Here is an 18,443-nt window from a genome sequence, read left to right on the forward strand (position 1 = left end):
CCGTAATTCCACAAGAATGCTCCAAGCATTTTCTTAAGTTTATCCCATAGAGCTGTAAATAAATAATAAATAATCTCTCTATCATTTAAAAAAAAAAAGTAATCCAATTTTTAATAACAATACCTCGAAAGATTTGCAAAGCTCCGTTCAATTACACGTTTACACTTTTAATCATGAAATCCTTTCACCGAGACTTAAGACTTAAGAAGTTATTAAGTTATTGTTTAAAATTCGCGCTTTCCAGTGTGAGCACTTCTGCGCTGCCATGGATCGCCATAGCTTCTGGGGATCGGTCGAATCATTTTGACGCGGAGCTATTTTTCGATCACATCTACAATGTGGTAACCTCCATCCTCTTCCTTCTGTGAGAGATAGAGAGTCCGCTTTAACGAAAAGAAACAGAAGAATTCTCAGAATCGTTTATTTGTTCTGCAGGCCTATGACATTTTCGAGGACTCCTTTGACACCCTTGAAGAGTAGGTCCGCAGAAGCTCTCTATTGCCGCATTTATGTAATGAATGTCTTTACTTGCATACATGAAGTTCTTGATTGCACATGCAAATCATGAGATGTCTGACAAGGCACTGTGCGAATGCAGAAATGTGCCACTCTTACTTGGCAATCCTAGCGAAGATACGATGAAGGCCACTACCAGGGTCAGTATGACCTTCACTTTGGCATGATATGCTCTACCTTTGATGGAGATTGTGTCAATTTCTACAAGTTTCTTTGCGTTCTTATCAGATGCAACTCTGTGTGGTGCATCAATAGTTGCAGACACTGTTGAGCCTCTTTCTATTCCTTGTGCATGTCTTTCTTGATACTTATTTGTGCTATCTTAAAGGGCTTTGATGCAGTGTTCAATACTCTTCAAGAAAAGTTGGGAAAGTACTTGAATTGGTGGGAGGAATATTGTCAAACTAATTGCTTCACATCTCCAGTTGAATCCTCCAGTATTAAAAAAGGCGTGCAACTGAATTGCAGGCTTGTTATCACTCTGCTTTCCCATTTTTTAAGCTACAATTAAACTTTGTGCGTGGTTATGCTTTCTCATGCCAACACGTACTGGTATAGTGTTTGGTAAGGTAGTTTGTTGGAATTTACAAGCTTTTCTTTTCTCAATAGAGTTCTTCTTTGCTTAAGAAGGAGACACATCATCCAGACACTACATCAAAAGAGAGGAGCAACTGGATGCAGAACTTGAATCAGTTCGTAGTGAGCTACACAATGTATGTTGATGTTTTGTGTTCAAGGCCAGACATGCACCTTGCAAGTTTCACTATACACATATGACTACACATGATTTCATTGTACTTTGCTTAAACACTCTGGTTGGTATATGTGTGATAGGCTGGGAAAGAATCAACAAGAATACGCAGGGAGCTGCGCAACTTGGAAAGATTTTTAGCTATAAAGAAAAAAACATGAAGATGCTATGCAGGATGCTGTAGTACAGCTTAAAGATGAAGAGCATCATGACATGCTAGAAGGTACACATTTTGACATTTCATCGTAAGCCATAGTTAAGTACATATAAGGGTTGCAAACACATGGGGTTTGTGAGGCTTTTGTCTTGGAGTACATAGAGCTTTGGATGCTAAGAATGAAGTTGATGATTAGTATAGCAAGCTTGGATCTATAAAAATGCTATAGCTAGTGGAAAACTCATTCTATGCTCATGTGTTTCCCGCATCACTAATGCCCGCACCCAAAAGAAGCCCATGGAAAAGATTGAGATTGCAAATGCTTGTATTCCTAGTACAACTCCAAATCAATGAAAGTAGCAAAAGCATGAAACTGAATTAAGTAATACTCACACCCAAAACAAGCCCATGGTAAAAGATAATTGTTGGTGATATTCAACCTTGCTAATAGCATTTCGGTCTTCAATCCATATTTGTAAGCTATCTCAAAGATGTGGTTATGGATTCTTTGGCCCTTGTTGTTTCAAAGGGGGATTTTGAGGATCATGAGGAGGTCCTTTAGGGATTAATGTCCTTTCTTTCATGTGGTGATCTCTTTTCTTTGTTATCAAGCTACCATCCCCTATTGCTTGCATGCTTATCCCATGGCCTTTGGTTGCTCTTTTTTGGTAGGTCATGATGCCTTTAATATCCTTGCTATTGTCTCCCAATTGGTTCATAGGCTTGGCTCACCCATTCTTGATGGGACATCCCTTAGGTAATCTGTTCGAGGCCTCTGTACTCCCCTTAGTCTATGGTGATCTCTCTTTCGATCAAATTTTCATCTAGAGAGGGCATCTTACTCCTAGGTTGGCATTCTTCTTTGGTGGACTTCATTGGTAGTGGCACTCTTCTTGCCACCCTTATATCCATTCTGTTATGTCCTTGGATATCTGCATGGGTGCTAGTAGCATTGGTCACAGTAGCCATGTGAATGTACTAAGGGCACTTCGGGGTTATGGCAACCAAGTCTTATTTATAGGACTCAAGGCCCTATTGTGCACATCCATTGTGTGATCATCCTCTTGGACTCTTGGCCAATGCATTTGTACATTGGCATGGTGTGGGTTGATGGTATGGGATGCCAACCCTTGGGATGTGGTTATGGCTTGGAGTGTTGCTAGCTCCTAGGCTTGGGTGTGAGCTTGGTTGGCTCTACGGTTGGGAGATAAGTCTGATGTCTAGTCCCTTTTGTGTTGAGTTTGGCTTACGTTTTGTTTTGCTCTTTTTGGTCTTTGTTTTGGTCTTCATGTTTTTCTCTTTGTCCTTTCCGCTCTTCTTTTTGCTCTTTTTACTTTTTTGTTTGCTCTTTTGGTACTTCCTCCATGATATGTTCAAGTCAACCTTGGCCAGAGGCGATGACTTCTTGTTAGATCAAAATGCAATTGTTTTACATAGCACAAGAAATTTGCTCTGAAGGGTTTTTCTCAAGGTCGATCGGCAGATAGAGTTGAAGTAGATGAAATCAAAATATTGAAACGTTTGGATTTGGAATATGCATTCTACTTGGATTCTTTTCTCTAGAGTAATTTAACTATCCTGGCTAGTTGTTTGCCTAGTTTCTAGATCCAACCATTGTAGTTAATGTGGATCTGTTTTTTTGTTATTGCTGGGTACTTAGATTAGTAGTGTTTATGGGCTCAATGATTGAGCGTTTTAAAAAAAGAGTCCTATGATTCTGCAAGGTGATTTACTATAGATTCTCTATTCATCTGAGGGTATTGCCACTGTTGGTGACGTTTCTTTGGTGCCTATTAGTGATATTGGTACCTTGCCTCTATTGTTTGACCATTCATTGAGCTTTGTTTTTTAGGCCTTACATATTATTGACTTGGGCTTCTCTTTCTCTCAATTCATGGTCTTCCTAGTCTTGGGGCTTGTATTGTCTACATCGAGCTAGCCGCCTTTGTTGCGGATTCTTCTATAGAAGCCACTTTTGTGATAGGTTGGCAAGAGGGGGCTACAGGACCTCATGTTAGTGTCAAATGTCTCTATCAAAGCATATGCGACATGCAATACTTTGCATCCATTATATTCAGTCAGATCTTGTCCAAAAAACTGCCCTATAGGACCACCCTGCAAAAAACTGATCGTATCTTTTGAACCATAATTCAGATCGCCAAGCTTTAAAAAGCAAAAAATGTAGCCCCGCTTGTGATCTACAACGTATCTAGAGACACCTGGACCAAATTCTGAAGATTTCAGCCCCTAAAATTTTCTGCGCAACCTGCAACCATTCATTACAGCATGTAGTCCTAGCTAGAAATCGACCTTCGCGACTCTGTATCTCCTGCATATGAATTCTGATGTTAGTACTAGGGTTGTTCTACCCAAATTTTAGTATGCATCATGGCATGCCTTTTCATCCATTTGTTATTTTGAAAGCAATATTTTGAAAGGCTTCTTCCATCACCATTCGTACTAGAATACTTATTGCCAAGATTTCTTCCGTAAGGGGCATCCCATCATTTAATTGATGCTTTGCGTATGCATCCAATTTTATTCCGGTTCTGTGTTTCCAAAAACGATAGAAATGTTTGATGAAATATGTTTGTGATTTTGTTTTCATAGTCATTACAACTGTCAAAGAGTTGTGTACGTGTAGGCCTGCCATGAAAAGCTGAAACTGAAATTCAGAGTTACGTTCTTCCTTAACTGACCATACAAGATTGAAGCATGATTTTGCATCCCAGACTTCTTGTGATCTGTTACCATAGCATGATTTTGCTGTCCATAGAAGAGTGAAGCATGCCAATGGAGTGGAGTTCTGAGCAAAAATGGTGAGTTGGTTAGCAGGGATGCAAGTGGCACAACTAGCATGCAAGGAATTGTGTGCTATGTTGCTCCTCAGTATGTTGGGAATGGAGTACTTTCAAAGAGAAGTGACATCTCCAGTTTTGAGTTCTTGTGCTAGTTATTTTGTCATGTAGACGCCCTATTCAGGTGACAATGTCACCTATGAAGGAGTTTGAGAGGGCTAGCCTTATATCCTGGGCTTGGACCTTATCTCAATCAAGAAAGTTTCTTGATGTGATGGATGAAAGGCTTCATAGAGACTCTGATCAAAGAGTAGGCAATTTTATGTATAAGTCTAGCTTTGTTATGCTCGCAATGGGTGGTGGCCACAAGGCCTTTTGAACTGCATATCTATGTCAAAAGATGACGTACCAACGAGATAGTAGGGTTTGCGGGGAGGAACACGGAGTGAACTCGGCAAACATGGAGAATAGAAGAGAAGTGAGAAGAAACTCTGATGAATGGAATGATGAAGATCTGAATCATGGAGTGAATGTGATACAAGGGAACAAGGGTGCCGTGACACAAGGAAGATGGTGAAGACAACCACGAACCACGAATCGCAATGTCCTCCTGAAGGGGTGTGAGGGTAGTAGAGAGGCTAAAGAGAAGAGGTGACGGACTGAATAAATCAGCCGTAAGGAATGAATGAGAGAGTGGCCTATAAATAGGCATAGTCAGTCTAGGATGGCACCCCTTTTTGGGGTTGCTGTCACGAGGACGTGAAAATTTGATGCTTTGCTTATGTTTAATTGACATTTGATTAAAGGATTAATCAAATGTGCAATTAAAAGATGCACGTGTTGCACATGTGGGGTGCAAGCTACTTTTTCATAGTTGAAGGCCGAAGGATGTAAACGCCCCGAACAATGTAGTATGCTCAACGATTATGGTATTCGCTTGTTTTCGAGATTTAATATAAAAGAGAATGAACACTTAAAGCTAAAAATGAAAATTACTCACAAAATTACAGCCATGAAAATGTAAAAGTAATGGAGACAAGATTGAGGGTTGAAGATGGGCAAAACCCCCTCCCCCCCCCCGAAGGAATGTATTTTTGCTCAACCCAAGTCCCTTAGGGAAGAGCTTAGTTACAATCAACTTGAGAGTGAGGAGAAGTAATTCTCACTCTCACAAGATCATGCAAAGATGTACAAACACACATGCATTATCTATTATGCAATGATAAGAACTGATTTCTTTATAGTATGAGAGAAGAAAGAGGGGAAATCAGCCTTTCTCCATTGTTGATCAGCAGTATATGGATAGGGCTTGCTTCTTGTTGCTAAAATGGAAGAAAGAGCTCGAGAAGGAGGTGCTGTAATGAATTTACAGGCTTGCTGTCCTGTAAAACTGTGAGAGTGCGCAACGAAAGAAGAACACGAACACAGAGGAGAGGAGAGAGGAAGCAGAGAATGAAGGAAGAAAGTCTGCACTGACTGAGATGAATGCTGAATACACTGGAATGGACAGAACTGTCCCTGCACGCAGCCCGGAGCGTCAGTGAGGGAACCAGGACAGACTGGAAGCAGAGGCAGTACCAATGCCGGAGACGGAGACGGAGGGAGCAGTGCTGTACCTGCAGAACATGAATGCTGGACTGATTGGGGGGGCAGCTATAAATAGCCCCAAGCCAGAAAACTGGCCGACCAGCTAAACTGGCCGACCTGGCCAGATTTGGCCGACTATGGCCAGATCTGGTCCGACTGACCAGAACTGGTCCGACTGCCCAAAATAATGGGCAGTCACCCCAAAAACAGCCCAGATCTGGGCTGTAAAATGCCCAATGCTGCATGCTGACTAAAGCATCCTAAAAACACACTGACAGAGCTCCTCTGTCTCCTGTCAGACTCTGACAGGAGCTCACAACCAGGAGATGACAGACTGAGACTGAATAAGAGCAGGCTAACAAAAACAGCAGTGATAGAAGAGGGAATATGGAGGAATTTGATAATGGAGAAGTGGGGGATGATGATGGGGATGGATGGGGCCAGTTTCTGGCTATCTGTGGGTGCTGCACATGAGTTTACAGCAAAGAAAAATGATGTTGAATGAAGAAAAACGAGCTCTTATTTATAGGAGAGGGAAGAGCTAGTACAAAAGGGGAAAGTGGAGTAGCACAAGACAAGTGTTCAGCCACATGTCATGAGATGTGACAAGCGGTGGGACACTTGGAAACTTGTGTGACAAGTGTCTTGACACTTGTCTCTTCTCTATGGCCTTCCTTTTTGGGTTGAATACTGTCAAGAATAGAAATAACCAAATTTAGTAAGCACAGTCAAAGTACAGGACTTACTATTTTTAGAATGACATTCCTATTTTTTAGGACTAGCATTTTTAGGCTAATTCGAGGCTCCTAAAATTTAGGGACCCCCCCAATATGGGTGTCATATGAAAGCTTTTTCCGTGTACATCGCAAAAACGGTATCAGAATCTTCATGTGACTTTTCTATGCAAAGAAATGTGCATTTCAAGCTTTCAGCCCACACATGTACATTATACGAGCATTTCATGATCATGCCATCTTGTTGATTGTAACTGTTTGTTCTGGTGGATCTAGCCCACACTTCAAGGCATCAATCCTTTCTGTGTGCGAGTCTAACCCTGATATGCGTGAGTTCTGGTCATGGGCGCCCAATCGGGCCATATAGGTGGAAGTGTGAACTATCTTTTCTCTAACCCACTGCATGGGTCCACCATAACCTGTGACCACTCATCAGTGGCCAACTCCAATGCACTTTTCTTTATATCTAATTAGTGCAAAGGAAATAAATTTAATAAATCATTATATAGACAAATTAATGAAAAAGGATACAAATTTTGTTTCTATAGAGTTGTGACAAAGGACCCTGTGAAAAAGATGGGCGTTAAAGGCAAAAGTTGTAACAAGTTACACTTGTTAGATTCTAGGTGAATTTTGGTGTTAGTTTGTCCCTAGGACCATTAATTGGCCATTAAGTGTCAGTGGTGACACTAGGAACTAGGCATTAATTAATGGATTAATGCTTGTCCAAGGGTCAATTAATGCATGGGACCACTTTGGGTTGCAAATGGCCTATCCAATTAATTTTTGGATGGGCAAGGTCAATTTTTTGGGCATGGATTAAGAGCTGAATTAATTTTCAGTATTAATTAATTCTGAAAATTAATTAAATGGTTGGAAATTGCTGAAAATGGATTAAGAAAGCTGCCACTTGGCAAAAATTTCCCATGCAAGTGGGGGAAAGGCTAAATAGGGCTGAAGGGAGAGGGAAATCTCGTTTTTTTCATTTTGGAGCTGTTGAAAAGAGGTGTTGGACTATTGCTGCCAGCTTTTGGGGCCAATTTCCAGCCATTGGAGACCATTTTGGTGATGGAGATTGCATATTCTTGACCTTGGGAAGCTGACAATTGCTGCTGATGCACTTTCTCCTAAAGATCAGAGTCTCTGATGCTCCTATTGTTGTTGGTGTATCTGTTTGGGGCTGGTACAGCAGGGCAGCAACTGATTTTGATCAGTTCTTCGCGACAAATCTCAGAATTTTCTCTCTACAGTATTCTCTCATCTCCTTCGGCCTATGCTCAGCCATTCTCAACAATTCTCAGCCATTTGGAGGAGATTTCAGTCATTTTTGGTGGGCTGATCTGTAATTTCTGCAGTAAACCCTAATTTACAGCAGAAATTAGGGTTTAGCAGCCACCTTGGGATCCATGCCAGAGATTAAAGGCTCAAGGGACTGAAATCAGCAGCTGATAATTGAAGATTATCAAGGGATTTCAGGAGCCAGTCCATCCCAAATTGATTTGAGGCAGCATTTGGCCAGCCAAGGGTCAAATTGGAGAAGAAGTCCTGGGTGAATCAAGGGGCAAATGACCCAAAAGGCTTGTTGGTCATTTATGACAGCAAGAGCAATTGGTTAGCAGGAGGAGATTGAAGAATCTCGAGTTGTACTCCTTCCAATTGAATGAAAGCTAAAGAAATACCGCAAGGGGCACTAACTTTGGGGCCAACAGGGTGTCTATTGTCCAAGAATGTTATGGTAAAGTGTGTATTTTATTTTATGTGCATTTATTTATTGCTGTAATTAACTCTTAAATCAGGTTATCACCACCCATTCCAAGAAGGAAGGCTGGTTACAGCTGCAAACCCTAAATGCAAAACGTAGAAACCCAAAAACGCAAACTACGAGTGAAGAGTGAAGGGTTTCTCAACACCCCCTCTTAGGCCCAAAAAAGGGAACAAGAGAAGAGTGAGGTGGAGATGCAATGCTTATGCAGTAGATGCCACTTGGACAGTGTCTCTCATGGGGAAATTGTTCACTTGCCCAAGCGCCCTAGTATATAGATGATGAAAACATGCAATGTATAGGAGGAATGTCGGACTTTGTGTGGTGTCGAGAACCATAAGGATATGCTTGTACTTGATCTCGAGAGGTGGCTCCATGCTGACCAAGTGACCAAGGCAAGAAGATTTAGAGAATCCTAAGATCCAAGATTTCCATCGGAAAGGGAGCCTGCAGTAAAGAACAGTAGACCGAGTGAACTGGAGAATCCAAAACTCAACCTTGGGAGAGAAGCTACTAGCTCAGTGTATCCATGTTGGAAGGAATACGAAGGCCTCGTTACCAAGTCGCGGTTGAACCTCCAAGGTCTCGATCTAGGTGATACCTGAAGATCTTGGGTATCAGTAGAAGAGATGATTGGTCGAAGGCAGCCACCCCAAGAAAAAAGAGGATGGGTGAAGAACTTCATGTGGAGTAGGTTCCCTCTCTAAGGTGGGAGGTGGAGGGGCCCTTGCTGAAGTCGAAGAAGTAGATGCTCCCTCTGAGGGCAAAGAAATAACATCCCCCTCAAAATCCCCCTCTGAAGCAGATAGGGATTCCAAAAACTCATGGATCATGGACTCCGAAATGTCTGATGACAAAGGAAGTGCCGCCGGTCGTGCTGAAGAAGGTATCTGGGGTGCTGAAGAGCTCCTAGAGGTAGCCTCTCAAACCTGAGTAGTCTAGGGTGGGAAAGGGTGAGGCTTAGAATGAGCAAGAGGTGGGCAATAATCGTTGTCTCTCAGTGGAGCAGACTAGATTGTCAAAGAAGAGAAAGGAGTTGAGTAGCCATTGTCTCTCGAAGGAGCAGACTGATGAGGAGATGATATCAAACAATCACTGTCTCTCGGTGGAGCGGACGGAGAGCCGTAGGTCATGGAAGCCATTGTACCGGAAAATAAGTGGAAGAAGACTGCCGCTGGCATTGTGACAATCTCCAGGAGGTCGTAGTGCCAATTGATCCTCCATGTGCTCGAAAGGACTTAGTGCACATCGGATGTGTCTTATTGCCTTGAGCATAGTACTCTGATAGCCGCAAAACGATCTCTGTGGCCCAGAAAGGAGAGGTGGCACAAGGAGTGTATGGTGGAAGACGCATATACTCCAGCGGGGTGGGGAGCAAAGGTTGAAGTCGACAAGCATCGGTGGTGTGTCTGGTGATGCCACAGTAGGAGCACCCAGTAGTTTGGTCATTTGTTGGTAAAGAAGCCATGGATACCGGTGTGCCTTGTTGAACCACGAACCGCAATGTCCGCCTCAAGGGGTGTGAGGGCAGTGTGAAGCACGAACTGCAATGTCCGCCTCAAGGGGTGGGAGGGCAATGGATGAGTTGGATGTGAGCTGCTAGTGGGGGGAGGATGCGACCAGCAGTAAGAGGTTGCAACTAGTAGAAAATGCAGGTGAGGAGAGACAAAGACTAAAAACGCAGGTAGTAGGTGGCCAGGACAGCTTGAAGGAGAGAGAAAGACTAAAAACGTAGGCAATAGGTGAGAGAAAGACTAAAGACGCAAGAAAAAACAGCAGCAGCAATCAATATGTTGAAATCAGCTCCGAACAGTGTGTGATAGGCTGGAAACAGGCGCCAGATTGTTATAGACAGCAATGGCCAGCTTGAACCGCGATGTCCTCCGTGTTTGGGATGTGGGCAGCAAGCTGAAATACTTGAAATCTGCAAAAACGAGATTGTTTTCTGAATGGAGAGTGATTAGCAACAGTCGTTCTGTTGTAAACAGCTGCAAACTGAGGGTGGAAGGCTTGAAAAGGGCGCCAGACTGTAGATGATAGCAAGGGACAGCTGAGACTGTGATGTCCTCCGCGAAAGGGGTGTGGGCAACAAGCTGAAAACACCTGAAACCTGCAAAAACGAGATTTTGATGCAACGGAAAAAGAAGAAAAGTGGATGCCGAACCCGCCACCGGTCTTTGCTTTCACTGGAGTGGAGGATCTTTGCCATTGTTTGAGTTGAACTGGCTTTGATACCATGTCAAAAGATGGCGTACCAGCGAGACAATAGGGTTTGCGGGGAGGAACACGGAGTGAACTTGGCAAATATGAAGAAGAGAAGAGAAGAGAGAAGAAACTTTGATGAATGGAATGATGATGATCTAAATCATGGAATGAATGTGATACAAGGGAACGAGGGTGCCGTAGCACAAGGAAGATGATGAAGACAGCCACAAACCACGAACCGCAATGTCCTCTTGAAGGGGTGTGAGGGTAGTGGAGAGGCTAAAGAGAAGAGGTGATGGACTGAATGAATCAGCTGTAAGGAATGAATGAGAGAGTGGCCTATAAATAGGCATGGTCAGTCTAGGATGGCACCCCTTTTTGGGGCTGCAAACCCTAAACATAAACCCTAAATGCAAAACGCAGAAACGCAAACTACGGGTGAAAGGTGAAGGTGAAGGGTTTCTCAACAATCTGTTAGACTACCATTTTGTTGTGAATACCTTATTGCCAACCATGCTGACATTCCCTCCACCATTGCTGAAGTGCAGGGAGAAAGTGAAAGCAGAATTTGTTGTTTGAAGGGCCACAACAGGAGTTGAGCTAGATAGAGTAATCCTTTTGACCTATCTTTGAGTATTCACATGCCAAGAATGTGATTTGCATCACCAAAATCCTTCATATCAAAGCTGCCATGAAGACTTTGCTTCAGTGAGTCCAAGACATGAGTATCCTTGCCAGCAATCAGCATGCCATCAACATACAGAACCAAGATAATCAGGCTGCCATCTGCTGCCTTCTTGGTGTACAAGCAGTGATCCACTTGACTTCTATGAAAACCTTGAGACTGCATAAATGTATCAAACTTATGATACCATTCTCTTGGTGCTTGTTTCGGCTCATACAAACTCCTTTTGAGTTTACATACCATCTTCTCTTTCCCTTTTGCCACAAACCCTTGAGGCTGCTGCATATATGTCTTCATGCAGATCACCATGTAAAAATACAGTCTTTACATCCATCTGTATGAGCTCCATATCTTCAGCTGCAACCAAGCCCAAAATGGTTCTCAATGTAGTCATCTTGACTATAGGAGAGAAGATCTCATCAAAGTCAACTCCATGTTCTTGCTTGTACCCCTTCGCAACCAATCTTGCTTTGTACTTTGGCGAGGAACCAGAAGTGACCTTAATCTGGTAAACCCATTTGGATGGAAGGGTTTTCTGTCCTTTAGGCAACTGCACCAAGTCCCAAGTGCCATTTTTCTCAAGAGATTCCATCTCTGACAACATGGCTTTATACCATTTCTTGTTGTCCTGTCTGTCCATTGCTTCCTAGAAGCAAGACGGTTCACCACAATCTGTAAACATGACATAATCAGCTACATTATTGTGAAGAAAATTGCTAGGATTTGCACTGAGGACACACAGAGTGTACGACCACGACAGAAACACAAAGAGACAGACACTGACACAAAGGGCAAAACTCAAACCCTTAACGCAAAATTCAAAACTCAAACACAAACAAAAGAAGGGAGAGAGAGAACACAACTCTGAAGTGAATGAATGCTGTAAATAAATGTAAGTGTGTACAGTGTGCTCAAGGGCAGAGCAATGTCGGAGTGTGACGTCCACCGGAGACGGATCCTAAGTTCGTGACTATCAGTTAGAGTGTAGGAGTGCTGAATAGTGAATGGCAGCAGGCTGGTCACCAAAACTCAGCAGTTTGGAGATTGGAAACTGGTAAACGCAGCAGTGTACTGTTGATTAGAGGCTTGAAACTGTGCACAATCTGTTGTAAACAGCAGGTTGAAAGAGTGTCTGATGTGGTTGGCGATGACTGAATGATCAAATTGCAGCAGATGATGATGTCGCCAGCAGCTGACGTAAGCATGGATGAAGGTGCCAGGAGCAGGAGCAAACATAGATGGAGTGGCAGCAGTCTTGAGGGTTGGACAACCATGTGGGAAGAGGCTAATGGCTGAAATTTGCACATGGAGTGAGAAACATGCATAGACGGAATAATGGTTAAATGGGGGCAGCTTGTCTATTTATAGATGTGGAAGGGCGTCCCAAAAATTAGGGTTTTCACTAAACTCTCTTGAACCGCTCCCCGTTTTAGGGTTTCCACTGAACTCTCTCGAACCGCTCCCCGTTTTAGGGTTTTACTCTAAAAGAGCATTTTTAGTGTGTTTTGGGGCTGTTTAAGAGGCTAATCAGCAAGTAATGCATATTTTAGCTCAATAGAAGATTGGAATGAGTTAGATGAGCTTGCACGCTCAACCATCGAGCTATCGATTTCTGATGCCTTGTTGTTTAACATTGAAGGTTTTGATTTTACCTATGCTATTTGGACTCGACTGGAAGAACTGTATGCACAGAAAAGTGCCGCAAGCAAAGTTTATTGGTTGAAAAAGCTTATGGATTTGCATATGAAAGAAGATACAGCAATGTCTACTCACTTGAGTGAGTTAACTCCATTTTCAGCTAACTGGTTGCCTTGAAGTTTACGATTGATGAGGAATTTAAGGCTACTTTCTTGCTTTGCACTCTAGAAGAGAGTTGGGATACATTCAAGACTGCTATGAGCAATTCTAATGTAATTCTTTTGTATGCTGATGTAGAGAGTGCTCTACTCATGGAAGAAATGAATTGGTAAAACAATGCATCCAATAAGTCTTCCAGTGCTTTGCATACTAGGGGCAGATCGCGACAGAAAAGCAAATCTGATAGCAAGGGACGCAGTAAATCACGTGGTAAGGATGTTGAATGCCATCATTGTGGCAAGAAGGGTCACTTTAAACGTGATTGCTACAAATGGAAGAAAGAGAAAGGAAAGGGCAAGAAGACAGATGATAGCAAGGAAGAGAAGAAAGAGAGTCAACCTAAGAAGAACAGTGTCAAAATTGAAGAGGTGAATGTAGTCGCTCATGACAGTGACAGTGGGAATGATGTACTCTTTGTATCTTCACACTTTAGTACACATGTTTTACTTGCAGATACGGATGATGACATGCATACTTGGATTCTAGATTTAGGTGCTTCCTTTCATGTCACCCCTCATCGTGAGTGGTGTTCTAACTAAACAGGGCGTCGACATGGTGTTGTTTCACACTTTAGCATGTACGGCATATACCTCATCTCAAGAAGAACTTGATTAGCACAGGGCAGCTAGATGACGATGGATTTCATACCACCTTTGGTGATGGGAAATGGAAGATCTGCAAGGGATCTAGAGCGATTACCCGAGGTTGTAAAAGTGATACCTTGTATCATCTCCATGTATCTAGTGTGCGTGATCAGGTTGCTGCAGTGACCGAGCAGCCAAGTGTTTCTTTGTGGCATGGCCGGTTGGAACACATGGGTCAAACTGGAATGAAAGTGCTTTCTCGTTTAGGTTACTTGCCTTGTCTTCGTTATATTGATTTTGAGCATTGTGATCATTGTGTTTATGGTAAACATGCACAGATATCTCATAAAAAGTCTCTTTCACTGAAATCTTCTCCTCTAGAGTTAGTAGATTCCGATGTATGTCAGATGCCAGGGTTATCTTTAGGGGAAAAGAAATACTTTGTCACTTTTGTCGATGATGCTACATGGAAGGTATGGGTTTACCCTATTCATAGCAAGGACGAAGTGCTTGACAAGTTTAAAAAATTCTTGGCATTGGCTGAAAATCAGACTGATAAGACACTTAAGTGTCTTTGCTCTGACAATGGTGGGGAATATGTGTCCAGGGCGTTTTAGGCATTTTGTGACAGCAAAGGGATAAAGAGTTTTTGTAGACTCCCAAAAATGTTTTTCTCTTTTTGTATTTTCATTAGATTAAAGGTACCACAAAGCACCCCATACAGATAAGCCAACTTGACCAACCCTCTGGATGTAAACTCAAACTCATTAAACTCACACCACTGTTTTACCAATCGACCTATGTGCTATTGGTGCCGAAAATGTTTTGATGAATTAGTATATGAACTTAGGCGTGGTGAGGCCCTCACCTACATGCTAGATCAAAATAGAATGCTCATGAGCAATGTTCACTAAAAACATTTTTTGTAGCAGTTATAAAAACATTTAGTTTAACATATTCAAGGGATTCTTTAATCAAATTGTAAGTATTTTCCATTTAAAAAAAATTAAAGTTCCATATTTTAAACCTCCATTAAATTTTGAAGGTCTTTTTGAACTTTTTGCAATTCATTTTCACGTCTAAGTTTCTAACTGGGCTCCATTGATACATGCCATATAAACTGCATCTGCAGGTTGTATGTGTACACATATATGTGTGCATATCATTAACAGACTCATGGAATGTCTATCGGAGCTAGGCTGCTGCAACGTCGGGCAAGCTATGTGAACCACGATGCCATCTCAGCCATCGGAAGGAGGAACAGAGAAACAGGCCATGAAAGCCACACAGGAAAGCAACTGGCAAAAACAGATGAATTTCATGAAACCAATGATTGCATTTCAGCCATTGGAAGGAGGAGCACAGAGACGGGCCATGGATGTCACACAGGGAAGCAACCAGGGGAAACAGACAAATTTTATGAGAACAATGATGCCATCTTGGCCATCGGCAGGAGGAACAGAGAGATCGGCCATGGATGTTACACAGGGAAGCAACCAGGGAAAACAGATAAAATTTGTTCAGAAGAGGAGAAAAACACGTTAGAATGCGGTGACAATCAGAGCCGTTCTTATGTGGCCTTATTGAGGGCTTGCTCTCAGCATCAGGATATGCAGACAGGCAGGGATATCCATGCTGAGATTCTCAGCAAGGGTTTGCTGGAAAAGGATGTCTTCATTGGCAGCTCTCTGATCAACATGTATGTGAAGTGTGGCTCCCTTTCAAGAGCACAGGAAGTGTTTGACCAGCTTCTGATTCAAGACCCGGTGTCGTGGAGTGCACTCCTTGCAGGATATGCCCATTATGGAAAAGCTGAGGAGGCACTGAAGTGTTTTGCACGTATGCAACTCGAGAGTGTCTCTCCCGATGCAGTAACATTTGTTGGCACATTGAAAGCTTGTGGCAGCATAGGAGCAATAGATAAGGGCCGAGAAATACATGTACGTGTTGTCTCACAAGGAATATTATGCAGCAACATTATTGTTGGCAATGCTTTGGTGGATATGTATGCCAAATGCGGCTTGCTTGAAAAAGCACAAGAAGTGTTTGATGAGCTTCCATTTCAGAACCTGGTCACATGGAGCACGCTAATTGCAGGATATGCGCAACATGGACATGCTGAATGCGCACTGATTTGTTTCTACCAGATGCGATTAGAAGGCATCTCGCCGAATGGAGTCACCTTTGTGTCTGTCTTGAAAGCTTGTGGCAGCATAGAGGCTGCTCATACGGGCCAGCATATACATGCTGAGATTGTTACAAAAGGTTTGTTTCAAACAAACTGTTTTATTGGTGCTGCATTGGTCGATCTGTATGCAAAATGTGGCTTTCTTGCAAAAGCAGCACATGTTTTTGACAAGTTTCCAATTCGAGACATAGTCATGTGGAGTGCATTAATTGCAGGCTATGCTCACCGTGGGTACGGCCAGGAAGCTCTGAACTGTTCTGGACAGATGCAACTTGAGGGTGTCTCTCCAGACGCATTTGCCTATGTTTGCTTCTTGAAAGCTTGTGGCTGCATAGGAGCCATAGACAAGGGCTATGAAATACATGCTGACATTGTTATAAAAGGGTTGTTGGAGGATAATGTTTTTCTCGGTGCTGCACTGGTAGATATGTATGCTAAATGTGGCTCTTTGACAAAAGCACAAGAAGTATTTGACAAACTTCCAATTCAAAATACAGTTACATGGAATACATTAATCACAGCATATTCCCAGATGGGGAAGGCTGAAAACGTTTTTGATACTTTTGATAACATGATAAGCAAAGGTATAAAGCCTGATTCAGTTACATTCCTTACTGTGCTCAATGCATGCAATTATGCTGGTCTTGTAGAGAAGGGTCAGATGTATTTTCAGAGCATGAGTAAAGACTATGATGTGTTGCCAACTTCAGAGCACCTCACTTGCATGATTGATATTTTTTTCCATTCTGGGCAAGTTGATAAGGCTGTATCCATGATGGGTAACACTCCACTTCGTGCTGATCCTGTGGTATGGCACAGTATTCTGAATGCATGCCAGAAATGGGGAATTGTGGAGCTTGGAAGGCAGGCTTTTGAATTGTGCTTTCAGGAATGAATTGTGCAGCTTATTCCTGTAAAACTTTGTGAAATGCTGAAACAAGATGAAGTTCACATGATCGAGGTTATGGGAGGCCAGGTGCTGGACTAGGTTGTTGTAGATGCAAGAAAATATTTGCTCAAAAAATAGTACAGGAGTGGCATGACCAAGTCTTTCTTGGCTGTTGCATAGTTACATGTGGATGATTTGAGTGTGTATAAGATTGTCCAGTAAGGTTCCATTCCATGAGACTAAGTTAGGTATTCTCTTTTTCTACCTTCATATGTACTTTGGTTTCTTTTGCCTTATTCTTCTTATTCCTCACTTCTTTTCCTTATCCTTTCTTCTTGGCCTTCCTTGCCTAAATGTGTCTTCTTTTCTTTCTTTTGAGTCTATCTTGTCTATCTTAGTGTTTTCTTTTGGCTTTTTTCTGTCCATGCCTTCTCATCTGAGTTGGCTCCTCTTCCTTTATCTATTCAGTCTTCTTCCAAATTCTTTTCTTTCTTTTTTTCATTGGTTTATTGTCTTCATCATTCTTTTGCTCCTTTTGTATGTTATTTGTACACCTATCTTCTTGTTGTCGACATGCATCCTATTCTTGTCATCTTTTTTTCTCACATTTTCTTATGTTCTAGCAATTGCTCCACATAGCACATTCTTCTCACCTTTTCTTCTATCCTTTTCTATGTATTACCATATTCCAAGGATCCAATTCTTGAATTATTCTTCTAGTTTGTTGTAGCTCAACTTTGTTGGTTGTGGTTGAATTGGTTGATTGAAAAGTTGAGCTACAAATGGGCATGGCCCTAAGGTTTCCTTAGGGTTCTCCTTTGAGTTTGAAGACATATAATGAAGAGGACCAAATGTTACCTCTAGCAAGTGAAAAACAAAAAGTGAATGAGCTAAATAACGGAAATGGGACAACTAGCAAGAAGATAACCAAGGAGAAGAAAGGTGACACTTCAAGATGACTAGAGGCAATCAAAAGAAAATTGCCTACTAATCAAACAAATAAAGAGACCTACATAGGATATTACTACTCCATGGAAATGATTACTCAAGTGACTACCCATTAGAGACTATACTTGATAACAAAAAAGCTGAAGCTAAGGTAGAGGAAAATAAAAAACAACACAAAGTTAAGATTAAACCCAAACTTGAAGTAGCTCGCAGCAAAATTGGCCTAATTTGGCTCTCTCTAGCACTAGGAGCAGTTGATAGTTGATCTCATCCATGCTATGCTCTCTTCTAGTCCTTTTGTCATTATCTTCAATTTCTTACTAATGGTGCTATTAAACTTTGTATTCTCATATCTTAGATGACCTTTGCTTGGATTTGAGTAGCAAGTTGTCTTCTTGTAGTTATCTTTAATCTCATTGCATAGATTTTCTTGTTACCATGGTTTTCTTTCATAGTTATAGGTCTTGCTAGTTGGTTGTCAAAACCTTTGCTTCCTTGGCAAGCATTTGATTTTGAACAATGTAGCATCATATACCTTCGGACCTCCTTTGCTACCATGAGCCTCCCCACTCTTATCAAGGTTATGGCTTTGCAAGGTGCTTGAGTTTCTCTAATACCAAGTTTTTCGAGCATAGAGTGAAGCTTTGGATATCATATGTTGTGCTGTTAATGGAAGATCAAGTGTTATGATCACAATAGGGCAAGATGGAAAAGGCACATGTATCTTGATAAGGAATCTTGTATTATTCAACAATAAAGGCACAATGATAAGTCAACTCAAA

The 18,443-nt window shown here is 42.0% G+C and overlaps 1 protein-coding gene across 6 annotated transcripts; it reads left to right on the forward strand.

Annotated features, from left to right (window-relative positions):
• The first annotated feature begins 242 nt into the window (after window positions 1-242).
• LOC148010737 (pentatricopeptide repeat-containing protein At1g06140, mitochondrial-like) lies at window positions 243-17,817 on the forward strand. Of its 6 annotated transcripts, XM_087671931.1 has the most exons (7): window positions 243-341; window positions 436-511; window positions 599-656; window positions 845-1,229; window positions 1,351-1,490; window positions 14,769-15,901; window positions 16,040-17,817. In XM_087671931.1, exons 6-7 carry the CDS (start codon window positions 14,818-14,820, stop codon window positions 16,717-16,719), a joined length of 1,764 nt encoding a protein of 587 aa, XP_087528057.1. In that variant the 5' UTR covers window positions 243-341; window positions 436-511; window positions 599-656; window positions 845-1,229; window positions 1,351-1,490; window positions 14,769-14,817; the 3' UTR covers window positions 16,720-17,817. The 6 variants fall into 6 exon arrangements, with proteins under 6 accessions (XP_087528057.1, XP_087528052.1, XP_087528053.1 ...); XM_087671926.1 differs by having other exon boundaries at window positions 14,769-17,814; XM_087671927.1 differs by having other exon boundaries at window positions 858-1,229; window positions 14,769-17,814.
• The last annotated feature ends 626 nt before the right edge of the window (window positions 17,818-18,443 follow it).

Source organism: Lygodium microphyllum, chromosome 29 (assembly GCF_053477565.2).
Source record: "Lygodium microphyllum isolate KBCC chromosome 29, Lygodium_microphyllum_v1.1.10, whole genome shotgun sequence".
NCBI classification, from domain to species: domain Eukaryota; kingdom Viridiplantae; phylum Streptophyta; class Polypodiopsida; order Schizaeales; family Lygodiaceae; genus Lygodium; species Lygodium microphyllum.